Consider the following 24,538-nt stretch of genomic DNA (forward strand, 5'->3'; position numbering starts at 1 on the left):
AATATCGACATATTAAACAGTTTAGATAAAATAACAACGTGTGGTACCTACACAATTGTTTATTCAGAACTGGCCTGTGCCAGACCGTCCACACTATGCTAGTTGCGGCGGAATGGCCGAACTAGCCTGAAAAGTAGAACGCCATCCCAGTTCGCCATCGGTCAGACTGGCTTATTGGCATCCATGGGTGAACACATTAGGCCAGTTGTATGTCAGCGCTGATTTCGAGCGAGACTGGACTACTGAGCTAGCCTAGTGTGATCGGGGTACAATTTGATATAAGTAAATGTGACATACAAAGTTTATAACTTTACCCGCAAGGGTACAAAATAACAATAGGGAATAGCGGTGAATGTTTTATAATTTATGGTAAAATAGTTTGCCTTGGTTATAAAAGTGCTATCCGAAGACAGTATTCCACGTGCACGATGTCACGGGCATAGCCCGTACTATATAAAATGAATTCATGAAATTATTTTATCTATGTTCTGCATTGTGTTATTGTGTTTTTTGTGCTCTTTGACTATTTTTTGACGTGAGGAGAGTTGTTATAATATTCGCGCCAAAAATCTCGTGCTGTTTCAGTTCAATTTATCCATTTGTTCCCGGTGATATATAACAAATAAAACGGTGAGTAAATATGTAAGACATAAATCCTCAAGATAGTATAATTTATTTTGTTATTGAAGTTAATGGTAATTGGTTATTAAACATTTATTGTAATGTTTGAGTCTTGCCCAGTGTTACCAACATCAACATTATACATAATGTCGAGTGCAAGCTAACACGGTTTTATGTATTTCTTTTAGATATTTTGCATTGATTCCTAATATTTGCTAATAATCAGTTGTTAATAGTGAAAAGTATTGCATCTAAGTTAATTATTGAATGTATTTGTTGCAATGATCATAAATAAGTTTCGTGTTAATTGACGTAGTAAGTGTAAAAAATGGTTACTTCTAATAAAGTGCCCGATCAAAAGATAGTGAAGATGGCAGAACAAAATAATAGTGCTGTGGTACCTCAACGAACATTAATAGGGGAAGTAAATGAACATATCACATGTACATTATGTCGAGGTTACTACATAGATGCGACCACGATTGTGGAATGTTTACATTCATTTTGTCGAAGTTGCATTATCAAGCATTTGCAAGTGAAAAGTTATTGCCCTGTGTGTGAGATGATGATTAATTCAGCGAAACCGAACATTAAATTAGATAAAGCTCTTCAAGATATTGTATACAAACTCGTACCTGGTCTATTTCAAAAAGAAATGGAACGTCGACAACAGTTTTACGCTTCAAGACCAGGTCCAGCTGCTTCTGCAACTCCTGAACAACGCGGTGAAGATACCGAAAGAATTATATTTAGCCCTGAAGATGTCATTTCTTTTTCCTTGGAATATGCTGATCATACTGATGCTGACAGCATCTCAAGCAAATCCTCAGATAGTAATGAAGCTCAAAATACTTTAGTATCAGCAAGGCGGTTTTTGCAATGTCCAGCTGTAGTCAACATAAGTCATCTTAAAAAATTTTTGAGCATGAAATTTGATATAGATAGTTCTCAATTTGCCATTGACATATTGTACAAGAGAGTGCCACTTCCTGATTATTATACATTAATGGACATAGCATACATATACAATTGGAAAAGAAATGAGCCGATGAGATTCTTTTATCACATTATTGATTATGTTGCCATTCGCAATAGACTATTTGATATTAATCAAAAAAACGCACATTTCCCTGACAGAAAACCTAGCCCCACTTCTACTGAAGAAACAAGTACCAACAGCCCTGCACCGAATATTAATGAACAAGGATCTGAGGTATCCTCAGGAACTGATAGTCCTATGCTTGATGATAATACTAAAAAAGAAAGTGATCCAAAAAATAAAAGTATTCTAAACAATTCAGCAAAAGATACAATTAGTACAGAAACCCTCAGTACAAATACTACGTTTGCAGTACCAACTAAGAAGAATGATGATGAAGTTGAAAAGTCTCAATTTTTAAATTCCTTCGAATTAACAGCTAGGAATCGAAGTGTAAATGTAAAAACTTCACCTAAAAAGCCCAATACTACTGAAGCTATCAAAACAATAGAGAGTCTTCCTAAAAATGAATTGCCTAAAGTAGATGACACTTTGAAGAGAAAACTTCCACCGCTAAATATGCCTGAGATGAAAAAATTAAAAATTGAATTAGAAAAGGCTAAAATACCAAGCTCTCCAGCATTGGCAACAGCTCCTTCTAAAGATACACCCAAAGTTGAAAAACCACCTTTTAATTCTGAAAAGAGCAAAATTCAACCAGAAATATTGAAAACATCACAATCATCTTCCACTTTGAACAATACTCCTACGAATTCTACAATACCATCAAAAGAAATAAAACAACAACAAACTAATATGGTGAAACCACAAGTTTCGGAAAATGCAGGACTGAAAAGAAATAATACTGGGATACAAAGTACATTATCACCAAAACGCAAACCAAATGAGATTCCAGTAAATCAGCCTACATCAGGCCAGAAAACTGTGTCACCACTAAAATTGCATATTCCGAAAATGGACAGTTCATCATCTGCTATTAAGCCACCCGAGGTTCCTAAACCAGTAACCAAAAAGATGCCTGACTTAAAACCTAGTGGATCTATATCTTCATCATCATTTCAAAATAAAGGTTCTCCTGTTAATAAAGTGCGAATGGATCTGCTGGCCAACAATAGTGATCCAACTATGGATAGAAGTAAAATATTGTCTCAAGTGAAGTCATCATTGTCCATGCCTAACACTAGCCAGACAACTTCAGGGGACCCTCTTAAATCCTTGTTTGACTCCTGCAAAATTAATATACCTTCATCTTTATCTATTACTTTAACTGACCAAAAATTGGAGACTCGAAATGTGCCTGATCCAATAAATGTTGATCAGAAAAAGGGCATGATTAATAAGAACTTATCAAATGCTAACAATTTGTCTTCACATAAAGTACCAAGTCCACCAGTTCATAATTATATTGAAATATTAAAATTGCCCGAAACAGATCCAAAAAAGCCAGTCAAAATACCTGAAGGCAATAATGAAATAAAGGTAACTCCAGCAAAAGGTGAACTGAATGCTGGGCAACCAAAGGTTCCTACTAAATCTTCAGAAACATCTGCAAAGGGCCCCATACCGAATCTTAAACCCATTTCTGATACAAAGCTGGGTAAGCAGAGTGGGTCTATCTCGGCACCCATTACTTTCCAACAGACATTTGAACAGCAACTTCAGTCCATGCAAACAGATAAGAAGTCTAAATTACCAAAAAATAAATCCCAGGTGCCCAAACTTGTACCTGCAACTCCAAAAGCTTTCAGTGCAGCCAATAAACTTGCTAATTCCAATGTTAAACCTGCCGGTATCAACATGCCCTCATTAGAAAGTAAAACCAACGCTGCTTTAGATTTGTCCACTCCGCACAATATACAAAGTCAGTTGGGTCCACAACAGACAAAAGCATTTGAAACTATGCAGTCAATTGCCAATTTAGCCAAGAAACAAGGAATGCCTTCAAAACCATTGCCACTTCCTTCCTCTCAGAGCAACGTTTTTTCCAGTCTAACCAATAGACCTACAAATGCAGTCCCATCTCCATTAAGAGTTCCTTCTACGAGTGGAATTAATCAATTGAAACATGAAAAGATTAATCCTGTCAGTACCGCAACCAGTAACTTAAGACAAGATATACCAAACAGTAATAAAGTAAACCAAATAAAACAACCTGTTAATGCAAATTCAGCTATACCCGGTTTGGTTTATCCAATGTCTGCCCATAGCTCACAAAATACAGCTCAACCATCACCAAGATCACAGACTAGGTCTCCCAGTTCTTCCCCTAAATTAGTTATAGCTGAAGAAAAGCAATCAAGTAATAACCCAATGGACCATAACATCAATCAATCAAATCAAATAACAAGTACTCAGCTGCCCAGCATGAGTTCCAATAAGAGTGAATCACCTAAGCCTTCTCCGGGGCCGTCAAAACCTATGAAGCCATTGATACCAGCTGGCAAAGTGCCAAGTATAAGACAACCTATTACACCTACCATGAAACCTAACCCTGGCATGAATACATCTGCTGATTATCTAAGTCCTACACCACTACTTTCTACACACCCCAGTATTACACATTTAATAAGACATCAGATGGAAATGCAAACAGCCTGGCTAAAGGCCCAAAGACAGTATGATTTGTTCAAAAATATGTCTAACATGGGTCATCAGCCACAAAACGATTTTAATAACAAAGACAAACAGTAATTAATACATTTTGGTGTGTGTTTTTGTTAAATTAAGATATATGTATGTAATTTGTTTGTTTGTAACAAAAAGGAAGTACTTGTGATTGTTTTAGTTATTATTTTAAGATTAAAATTTACATTTAACTTATAAGAAAAATAATGAAATCTCATTTGTGAATGTTTATTTTTGTTTACTATGGAATTTCACTACAATGAAAATAAATTGTATTTTTTCTAATAAATCAAAAAGCAATAATATATTGATAATGTATAAAACAATAAAGTATGTCATCATATTCATTTTTTTTTATTTTAAGTGTTTGATAACTTTTGTTTTGTAGTTGCTTTGATGGTTAATATCATTGTGATTAACTTGTGTTACTTATATTTCTATCATATTATTTAAATAAAATACGATTTTTATCAGTACCTTGTTTTTTTTACTTTTGATTGTTTCGCCTAAAGAGAACTTTATTAGAGGTAATTTTTTTTTTAAATCCTAAATGTAGTTATGATATGTAAAAGTGATTAATTTACGTTAATTTTTTTAGATGTCTGCTGTTCAAGCAACTATTCCATTTAAAGTGAAAAAAAAGGTTAATATTAATTTGAAAAAAGATAAAATTGCTGAAGATACTTTGAAGATAAAACAGAAACTGAGAAGGAAAAATGAAGATTACGAGCTGACATGTGGAACTGAGAATGGTTTGCTCTTTATACATACACTAACTTTTGCCCGCGACTCCGTTCGCGCGGAATTAAAAAAAATATTAGTAGTCTATGTGTTCTTCTAGATTATGTTCGACATCTATGCCAAATTTCACCGATATCCGTTAAGCTGTTCTGATACCTTCTAACAAACATTCATCCATTTAAACTTTCGCATATATTATGTTTGTAAGATTTAATTCCCTTTTAAACATTTAATTGTAATTATTAAAAATTATATGATGACACGATATAATTACTATGAATGTTTTGTCTTGCATATTTATAACAGCTTTTGGCATTTTCAGATTGTTCACCACCAAAACAAGCTAAAGCGATGGAGAATTCGGATGACGATGTTGATAAAGAAAACTCAAATGACCAGTAAGTGTTTATATATTTATTTAATATTAATAAACCAGCGATTGACCACGGTTCCACCTGATGTTTGGTTGTACTATGGTCCGAAAGATAGCAGTCATTAAGAAGTATACATAGATTCCTCTGTTCCAGGAATATCATCGCGGACAATTCAATGAAACCGTTAGTAGGGCGAGAAAAAGAGATTGCATGGCTTGAAGATTTTTTATTGGATCATCTTGATAATGAGGAATCTGCATCTTTATATATCTCTGGTCAACCCGGTACAGGGAAGACCGCCAGTTTGACGTACATCTTAAATTTACCTAAGGTAATGCACTTTTTTCACTATAATACACTAGCATTTACCCGCGACTCCGTCCGCGCGGAATAAGAAATAGAAAACGGGGTAAAAATTATCCTATGTCCGTTTCCTGGTTCTAAGCTACCTGCCCACCAAATTTCAGTCAAATCGATTCAGCCGTTCTTGAGTTATAAATAGTGTAATTAACACGACTTTTTTTATTATGTCCTTATAAACATAACATTTGAGAAAAGAAATTAATGTTTATTTTTTATTAATATATTTTGAATAAAACTGTATTTTTACTTACATTTCAGATAAGAAATGGTTATAAGCAAGTTTACGTGAATTGCACAATGATGAAGTCAGCTGCGAGCATATACAGTAGGATCTGTAGCGAGCTGCAGCTGAAGACGACAGGCACCACAGAGAAAGCCTGTCTCACTGCTATCGAAAAATATTTCAAAAAGAATCATAAAATGATGTATGTATAAAGATTTCAAAATACTTAATTTTATATCTAACATAGCAATATTTAAAAATTATTTGTTTTATTTTACACCGTTGTGATTGTTTATCAAATTTTTTCATACAAGAGTTTTTATTAATACACCGAAAATAAGTTAAACTATAGGTTATTTGATTCTTTCAATTAAAAAAAAATATAATTAAGATCTAATTTAAAATATGTACTTTAGTTCGAGAATGTATTCAGATTACTAGTCCTGGACGAGATAGACCAGTTGGACAGCAAGCGTCAGTCAGTATTGTACACGATATTCGAGTGGCCGTCAGTGAATACTAACTTGGTGCTGGTGGGCATCGCCAACGCGCTGGACTTGACGGAGCGCAGTCTGCCGCGGCTGCAGGCGCGCTGCTCGCTGCGCCCGCGCACGCTGCACTTCGCGCCATACACCAAGCAACAGATCATCGATATATTCATCTCGGTGCTGGAGAAAGAGGACAGGAGCAATGTGTTTTCACCGGTGGCCTTGCAGTTGTTAGCTGGTATGTATATGTTTATTAAAAAAAATATTAACCCAACCGTTTTTGAATAATAAAATGTGTTTCAATTTGCAGCTAAAATCGCCGCCGTGTCGGGGGACATGCGTCGAGCGCTCGACATCGGTAAGAGGGTGATCGAGCTCGCGAAACGCAGCAAGTTCTCAGAGAATCATTGCGTTGACAGCATGATGAAAGACGCCAGTGTCACCGTTGAGCTCAAGCAAGTTCTAGAAGTACTGGACGACGTGTACGGAGGCGGCAGGAAGATCGAGAACGACGTAGAGGAAGGCCTGCCCATGCAGCAGAAGTTGGTGTTGTGCAGCATTATGCTGATGCTGACCAAGGGAAAGAATAAAGATTTGGTCATGGGGAAGCTGCACGATGTTTATAAAAGGTACTGTAACTGTCCATACTTCTTTTCCAATTATATTTCTGATCACACGTTAGTTGCCACAGTTATGGTTCATTTTTTCTTGATTTATGTTTTAATTAATCAACACATAGTTTTGTAGATCTTAGTTCAAGTAATCGAATAATATCCTATTAATTTTGAATAAATGCGATACGAAGACTAGGCTACGTCTACCTTTACTTATGTGTTGTGAAGAGACATTGTGAATTTGTGATGTAGGGTTGCTCGGTCGCGTAACATCGCACCTCTGGATATCGGTGAGATGATGAGCGCGTGCTCTCTGCTGGAGGCGCGCGGGGCGCTGCGGGCGGGTGTGGGGGCGGGGGCGGGGGCGGGGGCGGGGCGAGCACGTCGCCTGCGCCTGCAGTGGGACGAGGCGGAGTTGCTCGCCGCGCTGCAGGACAAGCCCCTACTCTCCGCCATATTGAATGACGTCAGCTGTTTGTCATCTTCATAGGACAACTAATGTGTGTGAATGTTGACTAGAGCCAAGTGTTTTATAACAATTACCGATCTTCGTTTATTTGAAGTTCGGGCTTAGTATAAATCCGTGCTTTTTAGGTTTTAAGCTATAAAGACTAATGTTTTAACGATGACATGATGTCATTGTTGACTGCCAGCTGTACAATTATATTCATAAAATTATTAGGACTAAACGACAAAATAATATTGCTTCGTTGCTCTCCTCTAATTTTTCATACATTAAATTGACTTGCAAATGGAATTCAATTTTCTGATAAAATTATTGACATTGTTTTGTAATGAAATGTGACCAAAATTTTAACATTTAATTAGCAAAATTGTGTCTTATTTATTATTAAATAGTGTTAAGTTCATTTATTGATCATTCTCATTTTTTTATATTAAGTAGTATTTATCTTTAAATGATGTTGACTGTTTAGTATAAGTAAATAATAATGATTTAGAAATATGTTTAGAATGAAGTCTTTGTAAAAATTGTGTTTACGACGTAAACAAAAATACGGGCTTAACATTATTTATTATCCAAACAAAAAAAAATTTTTTTAATGTTGCTCTTTTTTCTTCTATAATCGTTGGTTTTAGACGGGAATTTTGGTCTCAGAAACCAACGATAAGTGCTATTAAATTATTCAAACTTTCGTGAGACATTATCATTAACTAAAATAGGAAACGGCTAAAACATTCACGTACATTTGTCCAGTGTCGGCACCGACTAGTTTCGAGTCCATCAGTGAGTGACGGGTCGCGTCCCCGAAATGGTACCAGTCCCACTCACCCTGATGAAGGGCTCGAAACTAGTCGGTGCCGACACCGGACAAATGTACGTGAGTGTTTTAGCCGTTTCCTATTTTAGTTAATGATAAGTGCTCTATATATTTGATGAGTGACATTTAAGTTGATATGTAAAAGAATGTCAACGACAGAATGTATTGTTTACTCAAGTCTATTTTCTGTATTACATATTAAAAAGTATTTTGACTTTTTTTGTATTTTCTAGTGTATATACATTATTAGTAATGATTAAGCACTAGTATATAAATGTATCAATAGCTTCAGAATCCATAACTTTCATGTTTATAATTTTATGAAAAATTTTTTGGAAGCTACTGAGTTCGCAGTTTCTTATCGATACTACAACATTCACAATTTGTCTCATTTGATTGTTTGTGTTTTACTAAGGATTTAAGATCTTTTGTGTTTTCATTTTTTTATTATTTTACGTATATGTTGTGTGTTCATAATTATTAATTTTAATTTTTGACTACTTTGTTTTAAAATATCGTGTTTCTTCTTTTTACAATGGTCTTCTACGATTTAGATAAAAAAAAAACTGTTTTTATTAATTTTTCTTTTTACTTGTCTATTGTACTGCAAACCTTTTTTCGTGTTTTATTTGTGTATATCGTAGAAACTATTTTGTTGAAAATCTTGTCAATGTTGAACAGACTGTTTATTAATTTCATTATCCTTTTTTTTATACTTATCTGATCTTTTTTTTAAATCTTTCTTTTATTTTATCTGGCTTATGCAGCCTTTTGTAGGTACAAAAAATGTAATAAAAAACTATTTTAAATAAAATTAATTTATTCTATTCCTTAAAGTTAATCCTATTTTGTGCGAAAAGCTTTTTACAATAAACGACTGACCCAGTTCTAACAATTAGGTATACATTTTGAACATCTGTATAATACTTGAAAGAATTTAATTCTCCGTCGCTTGAAAACGTAGTAAGTACGTAAAGATACCCAATGTAGTTTGTTTATTTTTAATAATAAATAACTTAATAAGATAAAGTCAATTTTGTACAATGTCAGCCATCTAAAATAGAAGGCGTTGGTGCGATGTGTGAGTGATGGTATGAGAGGATCATATGCGGAGGCCGGGGTTCCTGGAGCGCACGAAGTTGAGTAACTCATCGCTGTCCTCACAGATGAAGGGTTTGACATGGTGGCAGGCGACGTCGTGCCATTTGATGCCGTCGTTGTAGAAATTGTTCAGGATCGACAGGCAAGACTCGTCGTTACCCTGCAAATATTTTACAAATTAAATTTATTATATACTCGTTTTTGCTTGCGACTTCGTCCTATAGACAGTAATCTATTTCAATGCCAAATTTCATCCAGATCCGTTTAGATGTTTTGGAGTTGCCTGTTAACAAACATTTATCTATATAAACTTTTGATATAATTAGAGAAAAGGTGGAAACTAAGATAAAGTTATTTATAAATGGAAAGTTAAAATTAAACACTAGATCTTAGAAGCGAACCATTCAAAAACTATGTTGTAAGGCTAATCAATTTAATGATAGCTTACAGGCTGGTAAGACAGGTAACCAAACTATAAATCTCGATGATGCTAAGTTGTGAGCTCGCAATCATTTCGTCACAGTAATAATTGTATCCGCTCCCACTCCCACGGTACATATATTGTGTTTGACCATTATTCTTACAAGTGAAGTGTTATTTTCTAGTTTCGACGGTGAATGGTGAAATTGGTGCTCGAAAATTTTGACCGTAAATATTTAAATGAAGACAATAGGCAAGTAATAGTAAGAGAAACTAGTCTCTAGGATGCGTTACGATGTTGGTTTCCAAGAAAGATGATAGTTGTTTCATTCGTGTCAGATGTTTACTTCATGTATCCTACAACTTCCTTGGGAAATTATTACTCTCCAGGTTCTTTCAAAAACAATTTATTCGACAAGAAAAGAGTATTTTTCTTTCTTTATTTTGAAAAATGCTTTAGAAGCTCCTTATGATTATAGATGAGTTGCATGCAATAATCAAATAAAAATGTAATCTGTGATATCGCGAAATATATTATTATCAATTATTGATAATGTTACCTGGGCGGCTTCTCTGTTGTCGGGCTGCGGCTGTCCGTAGCCGCCGGTGTAGGACCAGTCGCCCGTGTTGCGCTGCGTAGTGGGACCGATCTTGGCGCCGGAGCCGGACCAGAACCAGCCGTTCACGTTTGGTGGCTGCAGGTCGGGTCGGTCGCAGCCGGCGAAGTTGCATTTACGACCCGATGTCCAAATGTATCGGACATTGCCACGGGCGATCTTTTGTTTTACAAATTCATTTTCCTAGAAAAAAAAATATAAAGTTTAATTAACTGTGTAAAATTATTTCGACTATAGAACTCTTAATAAACATAAGCTAGACTATGTTACTAAAATGACTAATTTATAACTTTGTAGATTATCATTAAGTATACCAAGTATAATGATAATCTACAAAGTTATTTTTAAAGCAAAAAAAGGTCTAAATGCTAAAGTGACTCGGAGCCAATTAGAGAGATGATGTTAATGACGTCGGACCTTGACTGGGACAGGAAGTGCGCGTCTGCACGCGTCGCATCGTTTTGCGCAAGAAGTGGAATGTGTGCCGCGGCCACTTGCCGAGAACTGACGCACTAGGCCATTGCACCCCTTTCACAGACGCCTTCCACGCTCTACAAACCCGATCGACCTACTCGCCGATCGCCAATCCTAATACATATTGATGTGTAACCATAATTAGACGAACGACGTACATTAAGTCTATCGACCCGTACCGGATATCGACACTTCCAATGTTACGAGAACTATACTTTGCATTCCTTATAACATACAAATGTTAAGAGCGGAACATTGTACTGTTCAATATTGTTCCATAAATTCAATTAGCGTCAACTTCGATTAGCAATAACATTTTGTACGTGACCCGTGATCTGGTTGGTATTGCTAATCGAAGAGCTTCAATTCAGCAGCACCTATGGTAAAGAGGGAAGAGATGAATTAAAGGTGTGATGAAGTACAGTGGTAGATCCCGCAACAACAATATTCGCCGTTCGCCTCGCTATTTTGGCGAATCCAGGTGGCCGTTTGCCACCTTTAGATATTAAAAAAAACTTGAGAGGTGTCAAGGGACACCCGGATGGAACCAAGTTCCTTTCAATTAATTAGTGAAGGAACCAATGTTTATTCTATGAATAAAAAACTTAAGTCTTCACAAGAAGTACATTTTATTTCTATGAATTTTCGTTATATATTGTCACGTCATTGCCATGGTGAAGTAGCGCTCATTCGTCTATAGCAAAAAGTGTCGTGACAACTTTTCGTAAGAATTTTTTCCGTCTAGCCCCCTTTCACAACGCGCGATAAGGAACTTCGTTCCAAAAATAATCGCAGTAATAATTTAGTTTGTAAATTAAATTGAGTTTTAAATCGAAACATTTAATATTCTGGTTATTGCTACAAAGTACGATCTTCAAATGGGAAAATACAAAACAAAAGTAATCGTCAAATTACATAAACTTGTATGTGTATTGAAAGCACGATGTCTTACAATAGGTACCAAAGCATAGAAAGCAACAAGCGACTAGAATAAACAACCTGTTTACGATTTTCCGCATGTAAACATACCCGGATAAGTGTTAACAATGGAGTAGAGTGTTAAGTTTGAATGAGTTCACTCATCTACAAAAAATACGGATACATTTGTAACAAGCATCTATTGTGTTAAAATAATAAAAAAAAACTCTGTGTTGCACAAGACTCGTCTTTTTGGCACCGTTGTAGATGCCAAAAGTACTTAGCAATCGACCTTCATCTCTGCAGATTTAGTTTTGATAAATTTAACCTGACAGTTTCACAACGGTGTTCATGATTGCAAAACATCGTTTGTGGTTTGTGTTTGTCATTACAAGATGCATCATTTTAATAATGGGAAAGTGAATGCATCAACTAAAATGACCGCGCGATGTCGACATGTGATTTTGTGAGAGAAACGATGAGTGGGCCTAGCACATATATTTGTGACAGAATTTGTACTAAAATTAGTACAGCGTCCCTATCGGGCGTAAAGTAGGATCAAAAACCTCATTCTAATTTTGACATAATTGACGATAACGATACGAAGGCGATGGTCACAAATATTCGTGCTAGGCCCACTGTTATTCTGTCATAATGGTAAAGTGCGAAAATTGCATTCGAATGTTTAACAGTATTACATTAAATAAGAATTGATTTTACCTCCTTATAGTTTATTTTAAACATATTTCATTTTGTTTTAAATATTTCTACACACTTTATAACACCATAGTTAATGACTATTGGTGGTGTACTTGAGACTATTCTGCGAAAGTATTCGTTTTAAAAATGGTAAAAATAATTTTTTTACGGCAAAAGTAGAAAAAGTGATTAATCTATATATATACAAGAAAGTTGTGTTAGTTACAACATTTATAACTCAAGAACGGCTGAATCGATTTGACTGAAAATTGGTGGGCAGGTAGCTTAGAACCAGGAAACGGACATAGGATAATTTTTACTCCGTTTTCTATTTTTTATTCCGCGCGAACGGAGTCGCGGGTAAAAGCTAGTTTAATAAAAAATACAGCGGCTCTGAACAGAGTTGCGTTGTGTTTAAACATAAAATAAAAACGATATGGTGGAATATTTGATTACCATAAATTTCGCATCTCGTAAGTACGGCGGAGAAACTTTTTCCATAAATATTTTAGCAGATGCATGACGTAATTCAATAATGTCACATCCGGCGAGCCGCGAGGAATATTCCAAACTGTATTGAGGTCCACTTTCTACGGTAAGCACGATCTCATGCTAATATCATAAATTCTTAAAGGTTTAATACAATTTTAGTACCCATACGCTAACCAGTTAAGACGAATTTCATAAAAAAAATTGTATCTAAGCGCTTTTGACTAAAGTTAAAAAATCTTTATTTTTCATTGACGTAAGAACAACCAGATATAAATAATGACTAAATATGTACATAAATTCTTACGAGCAATTTAAAGGTTTCATACCTTTTCCTGCATAAAGCATATTAATTAAATTATAGTTAAATTAGTGCCACATTTAGCTCTACTCTACCAGCCCTACCTTGGACGAGATTTCTACGGCGCCCTCTTTTTATCATGCTTTTGAGTGTAACATGTGATACTGTGTAATTCGAAGACCTGTGGCGCCCCCTACTGTCCAGCGCCTTGGTCTGGCGACCAACAGAGCCCTACCCTAACGCCGGTACCGGTACTGTAGTTAATGCAAATAAAGTCAAGTGGGTGAATATAATAAGGTTCTCTTGGTAATTCTGTACTAAGTTTAACGTAAGTACATAAGCTAACTTAGTAATTACGTAGGCAAGTCTCTCATAATATTTACATGGACGGTTTATGGATAAGTTGTACTTGAATTGGATAGTTACTTATCCAAGTTTATTAGTATATAAACAGCGTAATATTATTTAAATGTCAATATTGAATGTTATGTACCTTATGGTTTGCTTATTTAAATGCAACACCACACAAAAAAAACATGTACATTATCATAACGGGAATTGGTGTTAAAAATACTTACAAGTAAAAGCTATTTAGGTAACTGTTACCAATATTTAGCAAAAAAATTATAAGTACGTAGAAGTTATCAATCTGTTTCTGGCAAACTTATCATCATAATTTTTATTTTGACGAGATGCACATGTGTATCTTCAAAGCCGGTCATCGGCCTGTGAATGACACTTGGAATATGCCTGTACACTTAATTCTGTAATACAAAAACTTGTGTAGAGTCACGTCTACTGTCATCATCTCAACACAAGAGATGGTTTTGCTCGATAATCCAGAAATAACTATTCGAATCGGAATGCAGTACTGCGTGTATTGCTTAGCAGTACTTATATATTATGCTATATGCTATAGTTATTGTTCATGATAAATCTACTCTAAGGGACTTTATTCATTGCCAATTAACTCTTAATGACTGAGTGAACTTAGAGAAAAAATTAGACTTTACTTCAGAGTAACCAGCACCACTAGGTACACTAGGGGTAACTGTTGATATTATAGTTTGTTCTTTTATACAAAGTATAGTATAAATTACCTGAGGAGTCTCGAGGGAGACTGTGTCCATGCAGTGCCTGCGGCAGATGTTCCTGGCGTCGAGCCAGTCCACCTCGAGACTGCGCGTGGGCGCGTGCTCCCAGCTCATGAAGTACGAGTGCAGCACGCCGCGCCCATCCCGGTACGTCGCGTGACGGACTCCTGTACAATAACAACTTATTAGAAATAAGAATACCGTATGTTATAGATGGGTTCTCGTTCCTTGTGTTAATAAAAGCTATTTAAATATTAAAACCGACAGTCAATTGAGGTGTGTATGAACAGTTTTCTACTTATAGCTTCTATGAATCAAAAGACAAATGAATCAATGAAACATTTATATATGTAAACATCTCACCTTAATTCAGGCCTTCTAGGACATTACTAACTTAGTTATTATGCTCTTTCTTTAGCTTTAGGAACACTTTACTTTATACGATAAAGTACTTGTGCCATAACGTAGAAAGCGCCAAAGATTAATCGACAAGATCGGTGAAAAACAAAAAAGAGATTCTGAGTTACCGAAACTAACAAAGTGTGACTAAAAGTTGGTGGTGAAAATCTAATCAAACATGACATAAACCATATTGTTACCAGTCACAATGGACTACTTACGAAATGTTACCTACATACTCGAACATTTTAGTACTTTACACAATACTCCGTCCCATTCACGTGCAGCTTCTCACGGAATATTATAATAACTTGTTGATAATAACTAAGATCTTTTCATCTAAAATTTATGGGGCATCATAGTAGAACAAACTTAAAGTAGAATTTATAAAATAAATTTAAAACGTCTTATTAAGGGAAGTCGTCCAATTACATCCCTTGAGTACTGGTTGGTTGAATGGTTGAACTTCCCATTATAAAACCTATTCTAAACCTATTCGCTAAAAACTGACACTTTCACGCTTAATTAGGATAATAGCTTAATAATTAGATACAATCAAGTAGTTCATAGACTTTGTAATGAAAGGCTCCCACAGTTCGCGACGTGAAGCACACAATTAAAACAAGTTCACCGGCGGGTCGTGTAATTGAACAAGTCTTACGTAACTAGAAAGTAACTGCCGACTCAATTTAGGACTACCTTCGCGTCTCGCACATCTATAGGAAATATTTGACATGCAAAAATAACAACTTCCGGGAAATATTTTTAAATACACTTTACGTACGACCATATAATTGATAGCCTTTTTAGAACCTGATATTTTTATAGTCGTCATTAATTTGTAGTCACTCGATATTTATCAAGTTGCATATTAGACGAACTTCGTACACCTACTCTCTAAAATAATACATTACCTTAGGAATTCAGTACGAATTGGACATGTGTCGTCATAACATTTCATTTCAATAGAGAAAGTCGTGAGCAAAATGTTGTTAAAACAGTTTCCCTTCTTCGTCTATTACGTACTTGTTATACAATAAGTCATCATGATTTCTACTCCTAAATATTTATTTATATTTGCCGGAAATAATTACGTAGTTTAAAGTCTAACTGCATAAAATATATGTTAATATGATGCATATAGCATGCATATATAGGTATTTATATATGATGTTAGATGCAAATGAAAACAAAAAATAAAATGAATTCTAATTCCTCGTCTAAACAAAAACTAAAACTTTAACGTTAGGTAAAATAACTGATAATAAAATGAATATTGTTATTATAAAATTCTAATCAATTCTGCTATATTTAGTTGTATGATCAACCACAAAAATATCGTAATACCACAATAATGCTGTTATCGTATTGTGCGTTTTCGCGCTTCGTATGTCGAGTCGTTTTTGTTCTTCAACTGCTATGGTAATGAATCCTTTGCTATGGTAATTAACCTTGATACGAAGAGGTTATAACTAAAAAATTGTGTTATGTAAAATTATTTAAGGCTTAAATACAACACAGCAACAAAATATAAGAGCTAGAAAATAAGCAACACATTAAAAATGAGTGACGTTAAAATGAATATGTTCTAGATTTTATACTAGTAATAAATAGTGTTGAATAGAGATCATATATGTAGTTATTATTACAATGATCTGATGTCCTAATTCTGGAGTAAACCGACGTGAGTAATGCGACTGCGCAACCAAACATGTTATTTACTAGCCACGTACTAAAACTTATACTTGAATAGAGCTTAACAAAAGGTCTTTATTATTATTGTTCGGTTGACGGTCGATTGTGCACATCCGTGCACATGACCCGCTTAGCTCAACCGCGCCCCAACGCACACTATTGCGAAAAATTGCAACAACTCTTTATTTCATTCTGGATGTTAATACCAGAGGAACACCGAAGATAGTATGGATGGATTGTGTGAAAGAGGATATGTGTAAACAGGAAGTTTCAATAACAATTCAGATATCAGACTTGGTAGAAATAATATATGGGAGAAGTATGTGCCGACCCTTGGTAGGAAAACAGGCAAGAGATAATAATGCCTTTAGAATAAATGTATGAACCTTTTTCTTCTTTTTTAAAAAGTATACTGTTACATTTAGCAATTTAATTAGGTTGTGTAGTATACCAATACCTTTAAATAGTAACTACCTTTAACTATTCTGCAGTTATAGTTGAAATAGAAAAAGTTTTAAAGTCATTCATTTTATTTTCTTACCATCAAATATCGTAGCGCCCTTGGCATGTAGGTAAATAAACGGAGTCGTTAGGTCGTAAGTGCCAAAGGTCAGTCCGACCAGGACAGGACAACGCTTTCACAGGACGCGGCGGTAAATAGAAATGCGTGACGATTGTTACTGAGACTTTCTAATTGACTTCTAAAAATATATTATGCGAGCATCGCAATCATTTTGGTCTGCAGGGGTAATGAACCCTATGTTATATAACCAATCGACAATGAATTTAACTTGGTTATTTAAGGGAATGTTGTTTGTAAACTTTATATTGTGAAACATTCCAATTTTTAATAACAAGGCGTTAAAAGCAACACTGTGATGATACTTATTTTCTTGAGTCACATTATTGAACAGTAATAGAGAATGTACAAAGTAATGGTCACACAGAAAATAGAGCAAAAAATAATCACAAGTATTTATATTTCTTAATCCTGATTGTGTCTGTGAAGTCATCGTGTTGAAGTGAACGTACATATTTTATTGACACATATTAATGTGGGGTCGATTTCTGTTAGAGCAATTAGCCGGCAAGGTGAGCCTGTTACCTGCATCAGCTCTCGAGTTAGAAAGGATGAGCATCTGTGACTGCGACCATGTGACCATCACACGACCATGTTAAAGAAGCGTCGGACCTTGGCTAAGTAACTAACTGTGACGGCATTTTTTTCTCGTGCATTCAATTTTTATTTTAACTTAAATTTTAAGCTAAGAGATTGGCACTGGGACATAAAGAGCAGGTTTGTTGAAATGCCGTTTATGTTGTCGTCCTCTGTCATTCCGCAAATTAAGCGACAAAAGTAAATTATTCGAGTAGAGCTTTTGCGCATGACATCACGTACATAAGTAATAAATACTAAAATGTATAAATATTTTGAGGGATAATGAATACTCTTGTTAGGAATTCACGAAGTTAAAAATGTAAAAGTAATAAATCTAAATGAAAATTTGTAATAAGAATTTTTACTTGGTTTAAGTAAAAATTCTTATTACAATTCTTATAGTCTTGCTGTTTTAATTTTAATTATAATGTCTGATGGTGTACTTTTACTGTAAGATTCAAACTTTATAGCAGGTCGTGGTTAGCTACGAGCGTTTGTCTTCGCAGGTGATTGCCAGGTAGGTCCACTACCGGTAATTAAGCGCGCTCAAGTGTGTCCGTACAAATACATTCCTTTACATCCCGCCGCCGCCTAAATGATTCTAGAAGGCTCGTCCGAAATTCTTGCCGGTATAAAGTGTTCATAGGCATTTAAAACTGATTGATAGTGTCAGAGCAGTACGTACTGTTGGCGCAACTCTTGGGGTCAGGCAGAGCCAGGCGGCGCTGCGCATCCGCGTAGCAGAACAGCGCCAGCAGCGCGGCTGCCAGACAAACTTTACGACTCATCTGCACAACAAAAACAACATTTTGTTAATTAAAAAAACAAACAAATAAAACCGTCTGTATTGTGGTATTCTGACAAGACATTGTATTGCATTTGTAATTATTTTTATGGTTAAATCCCACTTAATTACTTCAGTCACACGGATTTTATTTGCGGTGGTAACTTTTTGTTCACTTCATTCATCGTTCACTTGGAATGCGGTTAACTTAACATCCATAACAAGTCCCAACTAAAACTGCAGGCCGTTTATGAATTCGCTTTCTTTTATGGTGTCCATGAGCGACCGGGGCAATCGATACGTGAGATGAATTTATTTTGTTCTGTTTGTGAAAGCCACGCTCGCTGCCGCCGCAGTCGCCACTGACCCGCTTGTCGTGAGCTTGAGCGTTTACGTGAAAAGGTGTCGACTTCGAGAAATCGTCGATTTGGGACGCATATTATTGAAGTTGCGGAAAGCTCTCGTAAAATGTAATCTCGGAAGGGAAATTTGTTTTGTGTAGTTTGTTGTAACTGTTTATATATTTACATGTAAGAAAAGTAATATAACAAAAATTGTTATTTTCACTTTTAATTCTATATTGTATTGTATTTACACAATTTTTCTTTATGAAGTCTTTTTTAACAATTTTTCCCACTTATAATTATTACTAAATTAAGTACAATTTAGTACTATTTTTTATTTTATTTTTATGTGCACTTTTTTGAATGGAGGCAGTTAGTGTATGCGAAAATCACTGTTGGAATGCGTATAGTAAGAAATTGCACGTGCGTGGTGCGTAGTGCGTACCTCTGTGTGCACGACGGACGGTTGCGGTGTGATAGTGGTAGATGTACTGGTGGCGGAGGCTTGCGGGATCTGAGCGCGGCTAGTGATCGCGACGGCTAGCGGGCAACTGCCGCCGCCGAACCCGTCCTCTCTAATTAAGCCTCCGACATTCATTCACTTTCACTTCCAATGTAAGAGAAGATACACTCAACCCTGCCTCGCTGCATAGAACTCACCCGTGTAGGATCGGAGACCTTCTGGAGGTCGCAGCCGGAAACTAACGACGATTTACATAACCCATGCGTGAGTACGAGCTTGCTAATCGCTATCGGCTTGTCTTGTTCGTTAACCAATTCATTATTTTTTTAATACATTGCCGTAACATAACTACAATGTGCAAAACTTTTACTTTATCAATCAATCTTTGATAACTTTTGTGTTTTTCTCATAATTATTATTTATTTACTTATAAAAGAAAGATCAACAACTTGTTTATATAACATGCTGACGTTTCAATAATTATTGTTTTGCTATAAATAAACACAAACATTTATGATATACACACAACATTTTTTTTTTATAAAACAAACAGCGGATTGTCATTTTTTAGCCGATAACTTTTGCCAGTAACAAGTACAATGACTCCTATCTATGTCTACTATCTTAATTGAGCACCAAATAATAGGCTGCACCTTTTAGTAGGGTCGGTAAAATTGCATAGCAATTTAATAATTACAATTACAATTACATTTTATTGGTAATATATAAATTACAGGTCATGAATGTAAAAGTTGTAAAATCTATCTTATGAAAACAAAATCTCAATATAAACCAAGAAATTGTTTACACAAAATTATTTGATTAAAAATGAGCCCACAATTAATATACAAATATTTTTTTGTCAATAAATTCTTCATAGCTATACAGAGCTTTCTGGAGAAGCCATGATTTTAATCTATTTTTAAATGACGCGAGGCTAGTGTATAGTTATGTTTGCCCTGGAGCACATCTATAAGATCGTGTACGACTATTAATCACCTGTATGTAAATGTAGGTACTTAAAAGCTTTGTATTTATAAGGTAGATTCTAGATCTAAATTGTTTCGTATTCATACTATCATACTAATATTATAAATGCGAATGTTTAGATGGATGGATGGATGGATGAATGTTTGTTTGAAGGTATCTCCGGAACAGCTCAAAGGATCTTGATGAAATTTAGCATAGATGTAGAACATAGTCTGGAAGAACACATAGGCTAATTGTTAAGTTTTTTTTTTAATTCCGCACGGACGGAGTCGCGGGCAACAACTAATCCTTTATAAATCCCCCGGTATTACTGCTAAAGTCAATAGGTCAAGAGAATTTATATTACATTAACTACAATTTCAAAACATCATTTCTGATCCGATGTAATGTAGGTATGCCCGGTTACAGTCGTATTTGTTAGCTTTAAAGTCCGGTAAAAGTTGACCCTGTGTTTGCGGGCAATCTATCTATCCGTCTAATAATACTGTACCGAAAACGTTCCTAGTTCAATTTACTTATTTCTATTTACTTTGTTTGACTAGAATGTGAAAATATTCATTTATATAATAGAATGTAATAATTCTAAATATGAAGGGTGGTTGTGTAAGTAAGTCTAATCATTCGTATGAAGATATTTTTATTAAAAGTACGAGTATGTATAATCTTCTTTTCAATGTGCCTAAATGCCACTGAAAATAAACATAAACAAAATTTATGTAAAGGCAAAAGTATGTATAATTACTATGAAATAGGTATTTATTGGTGTCTAGACTAGTGGTCAGTAAAAGGGTAACACGCAAAGAGCAGTAGTATAAATGCAGTCGGCATTAAAGTTTGTGCAACAAATAGATGTGCGGGTGTGACGCAACCAGCGGGAGTCTGCGCGAGGTCAGGCGATCGCCGGTCTTCTGAGATAACATAGGATAACTACTAGTGAAAGTCACAGTTATAATGAAATTGATGTGTGTGTTAAACATTTAAATTTATTCCATTTGACGTAGATACGTCTGTGCATTGTTAATTATTCTATGCACGATGAATATTTTATCATCTTTTTTTATTAAGAGTCGGTATGGTCTAGTGTGTAGAATCTGGAAATATGTGCAGCTGTACAAAGTGCGCTAGTTAGCAATCCCCATGTTACTAGAATAACTTCTCAATAATACCTATTAAAATTTCTTTGCATAAGAATCAAAGTTACATATCACATGGGTACTTCAGAAACATCGCAACAGACAACGTTAATTTACATTACGAAATATGTTTTGTATAACAGTAACAAATCTGTCTTTGGAAATTGCTATACCCTCGCTGTCTAAATAATCCTTCGATTCAAGGTAGAAGGCATCACGTGCTTCGTAGAGACAGGTTCGCAGCTTCATTACCAATTCTATACGTTTATTTGTGGACTTTTACCAATTTCGCTACAATAGGTACTTAAGAATTAACAAAATCGTAGCATCGTAATCGTAAAGAAATTCTAGTACAAGTTAACGGACCTCATAAACCAGACCATGTATGCCATTTAGGTTCCCCAAAAACATAATTTGTATTGTATGTTGTATTGTATTTTATCATTTTTGTATCGCACATATAATTTTAAGTTCTCCAAGTAAAAATAAAAAAATTAAGATGAATGTTAACACTTTTTTCGGCTTAATAGCCGCCTTATGATTAAAACTATCAATACAGCTAGTAAACAAACGACATGCTTCACCTCCTTCGCTCATATAGTTATTATGTAATATATAAACAACAATTTACAAACGTGATACATGAGTTTCTGAATGTATTCAATTTATTTCAGGCTGCGTCCGCGGTTACATCAGTGACCCGCTATACCTGTGACTTAGCAACTTTACCGTTCATCTGCCGCGTGTTTGATGTCAAACTTATCTACATTTTTAATACTATTCTTATCTGATCTACATTATATTATTTGTACAAGTTTATTACATTGATAGCTAATTACATTAACTCCTCGTATGTTGTATTTCATCAGCGAATTTACGCTTTTTACAAGTTTATTCAATTAAATTAGTATGTATTTTAGGCGACTTTCTTGCATAATAAAGATTTTATCAAATCGACCTCGTAGTCGGTTTTCAAAGTCGGTGGTTATATGCGAATCTTTTTTATTAGATAAAAATCATACGAAACTGAAAAATCGCACACGAATTTTGAGTGTTAAGAAAACTCTCGACATAAGGTACGAAGTACTTTTATATCATAAAAATCAACAAATCATCATCTCTAGTAAGGTCGATGACCATAATAAAAAAAAATCATAAAAAATACAAAGCGCAGCTTGTAAGCACGAATGTGACCATCTTTATGAACTCTATGATGACCGACCATTAGCAATTCTGTCGCATTACATAACCTTCGACATTTCGATAACGACCATTTCATAGACATTCTCTCGAACGATTCTCTTAACATTTCAATCTACCTTTCTAAAGGAAATTGTTATTTTTGAAAACATAACAATTTTTATTGTGTTAGTTGTGTAAATCAATATATTATCAAAAATAATACATTTCTTTCATTTCAACGAGGTCGTACGTCAATTAGTAAAAGCATTGAATAATCGGACGTCTTTCGTTGCCACTGTCGTTGATGTCTTTTGTTCGAGCTATAAATGTCTTCTTTTTAACTCAAATAAAAGGCAATCTTACTTTTTTCCTCTGCTTGCCTCACCATTAAACAGTAAACCATTGATATTATAGAAGGTTTAAAAGCGTTACAAGCCTAAAAAATCTTTCTTTATTTGTCAGCTTCTTGATGGATGGATGGATGTTTGCTTGAAGGTATCTCCAGAACGACTCAACGGATATTTATAAATTGGCACAGATGTAGAACATAGTCTGGAAGAACATATAGGCTATTTATTATTTTTTATTCGGCGTGGACAGAGTCGCGGGCGACAACTATTTTTAATAAAAAGTTTATAATAAAAAAATGAACTAGTCAAAAAGGAACATGTATAAAGTAAATTATAAGTTACTTTCGGATCGATACAGTTCACTCGACTAACTCATCGTCAACCTACTTTTGAAACCTGAGTTTGGAAAAGCGAACAAAAAATTTAAATAAAAAGTGTTGCATATTTTGAGTGAATTCGTATTCAGTATTTTAAAGTTTAAGTTTTAGTTTAACTCTATTCTATCCTTAGGATGATGTTTTGTGTTGCCACTTAACAACTTAGTTACATGCGAATAAACTTATTTAACAGAATGTATAATATACAAGCAGCAATATTGTTCCTTAAGCATTTCGTTTCCTTATTTTAAAGTAGATTCTCGAAGCCCTATAAACTATATAAAATGTGTACTCAAAATTTATTTTGTTACACAACTTAGTAAGTAGAAGTACCTATGTTATATAACAACGATTTAACGACAAACCGTTGCAAATTTCAACTGTCGTCGGTCCATATATTAAATGCGTTTGTTTGTTAAATGGCACATTAACACAACCGAGACGGACGCGCATATATTTATGACATGTGTGAAAGTTTGTACACACGACATCGGCGTGGTCGATGATCGATGTGATCGCACGCTCGCACCCGAGTCCAGCGCCTAGCCCATCATTTTCTGCGGAAGAACCCTCTATAATTGTTTTCTCGTAACGCTGTTTCACCGTACGATCTGATCTTAACAACCTTAACCAACCATGACAAATGTTTACTCCCACCGAAAGTGTGAAAGTATTTGACTTGTGAGTAACCGTTCACACAAAGAATTCGTTTCTTGTTTAATGATCTTGTCATCTATAAAGATGGATCCAATAAGTGATGTAACATTAGATTTTACAAGAATAATTTAACAAATGAAATATGTCATATCTCTCTTTCTATAGTTTTACATAATTTCATTAATTTATACGAAAGTCAAAACTGCGGAATAAAGTAAATTGGTATAGAAGTAAATGACAAAAAAGACATGTATTCGTATAAAGATTCGTCACCGAAATCGGACTTATTTTTTTGGGAAGGTTGAGCTAAAATCTACTCATACACGATAAATTGTGATATAAGTAGAGTTTAGCCACCCCCTTCTTCACCTAAATGCGCCTTTATTCAACAGCTATTCTTAAAAACGATTTGACGCCTTTTAAATTTTTCCGCCAAAACAACATTTTTTTTTTTTTTTTTTTTTTTTTTTTTAATCTTTCAATCCTGGGGGTTCTCCTCGTACTTGTGCAGGTTCCGCTGCAAGGAGAGCCCCTCGTGCATTTGCGATCCGGGTACCGAAGAG

The 24,538-nt window shown here is 35.0% G+C and overlaps 2 protein-coding genes across 2 annotated transcripts; one reads left to right on the forward strand and one right to left on the reverse strand.

Annotated features, from left to right (window-relative positions):
* The first annotated feature begins 792 nt into the window (after nucleotides 1–792).
* LOC106714359 (polycomb group protein Psc) lies at nucleotides 793–7,735 on the forward strand. Its single transcript, XM_045679963.1, has 9 exons — nucleotides 793–4,308; nucleotides 4,761–4,773; nucleotides 4,845–4,998; nucleotides 5,310–5,385; nucleotides 5,515–5,692; nucleotides 5,983–6,149; nucleotides 6,381–6,673; nucleotides 6,746–7,064; nucleotides 7,302–7,735. The coding sequence occupies exons 1-9, from the start codon at nucleotides 950–952 to the stop codon at nucleotides 7,537–7,539; spliced, it is 4,797 nt and encodes a 1,598-aa protein (XP_045535919.1). The 5' UTR covers nucleotides 793–949; the 3' UTR covers nucleotides 7,540–7,735.
* A 1,396-nt stretch (nucleotides 7,736–9,131) lies between these two features.
* LOC106714440 lies at nucleotides 9,132–19,436 on the reverse strand. The gene is made up of 5 exons (XM_014507490.2): nucleotides 19,269–19,436; nucleotides 18,381–18,483; nucleotides 14,449–14,609; nucleotides 10,411–10,650; nucleotides 9,132–9,590 (listed from the first exon to the last, which is right to left on the reverse strand). Exons 1-5 carry the CDS (start codon nucleotides 19,419–19,421, stop codon nucleotides 9,432–9,434), a joined length of 816 nt encoding a protein of 271 aa, XP_014362976.2. The 5' UTR covers nucleotides 19,422–19,436; the 3' UTR covers nucleotides 9,132–9,431.
* Between the last annotated feature and the right edge of the window lie 5,102 nt (nucleotides 19,437–24,538).

Source organism: Papilio machaon, chromosome 1 (assembly GCF_912999745.1).
Source record: "Papilio machaon chromosome 1, ilPapMach1.1, whole genome shotgun sequence".
NCBI classification, from domain to species: Eukaryota; Metazoa; Arthropoda; class Insecta; order Lepidoptera; family Papilionidae; genus Papilio; species Papilio machaon.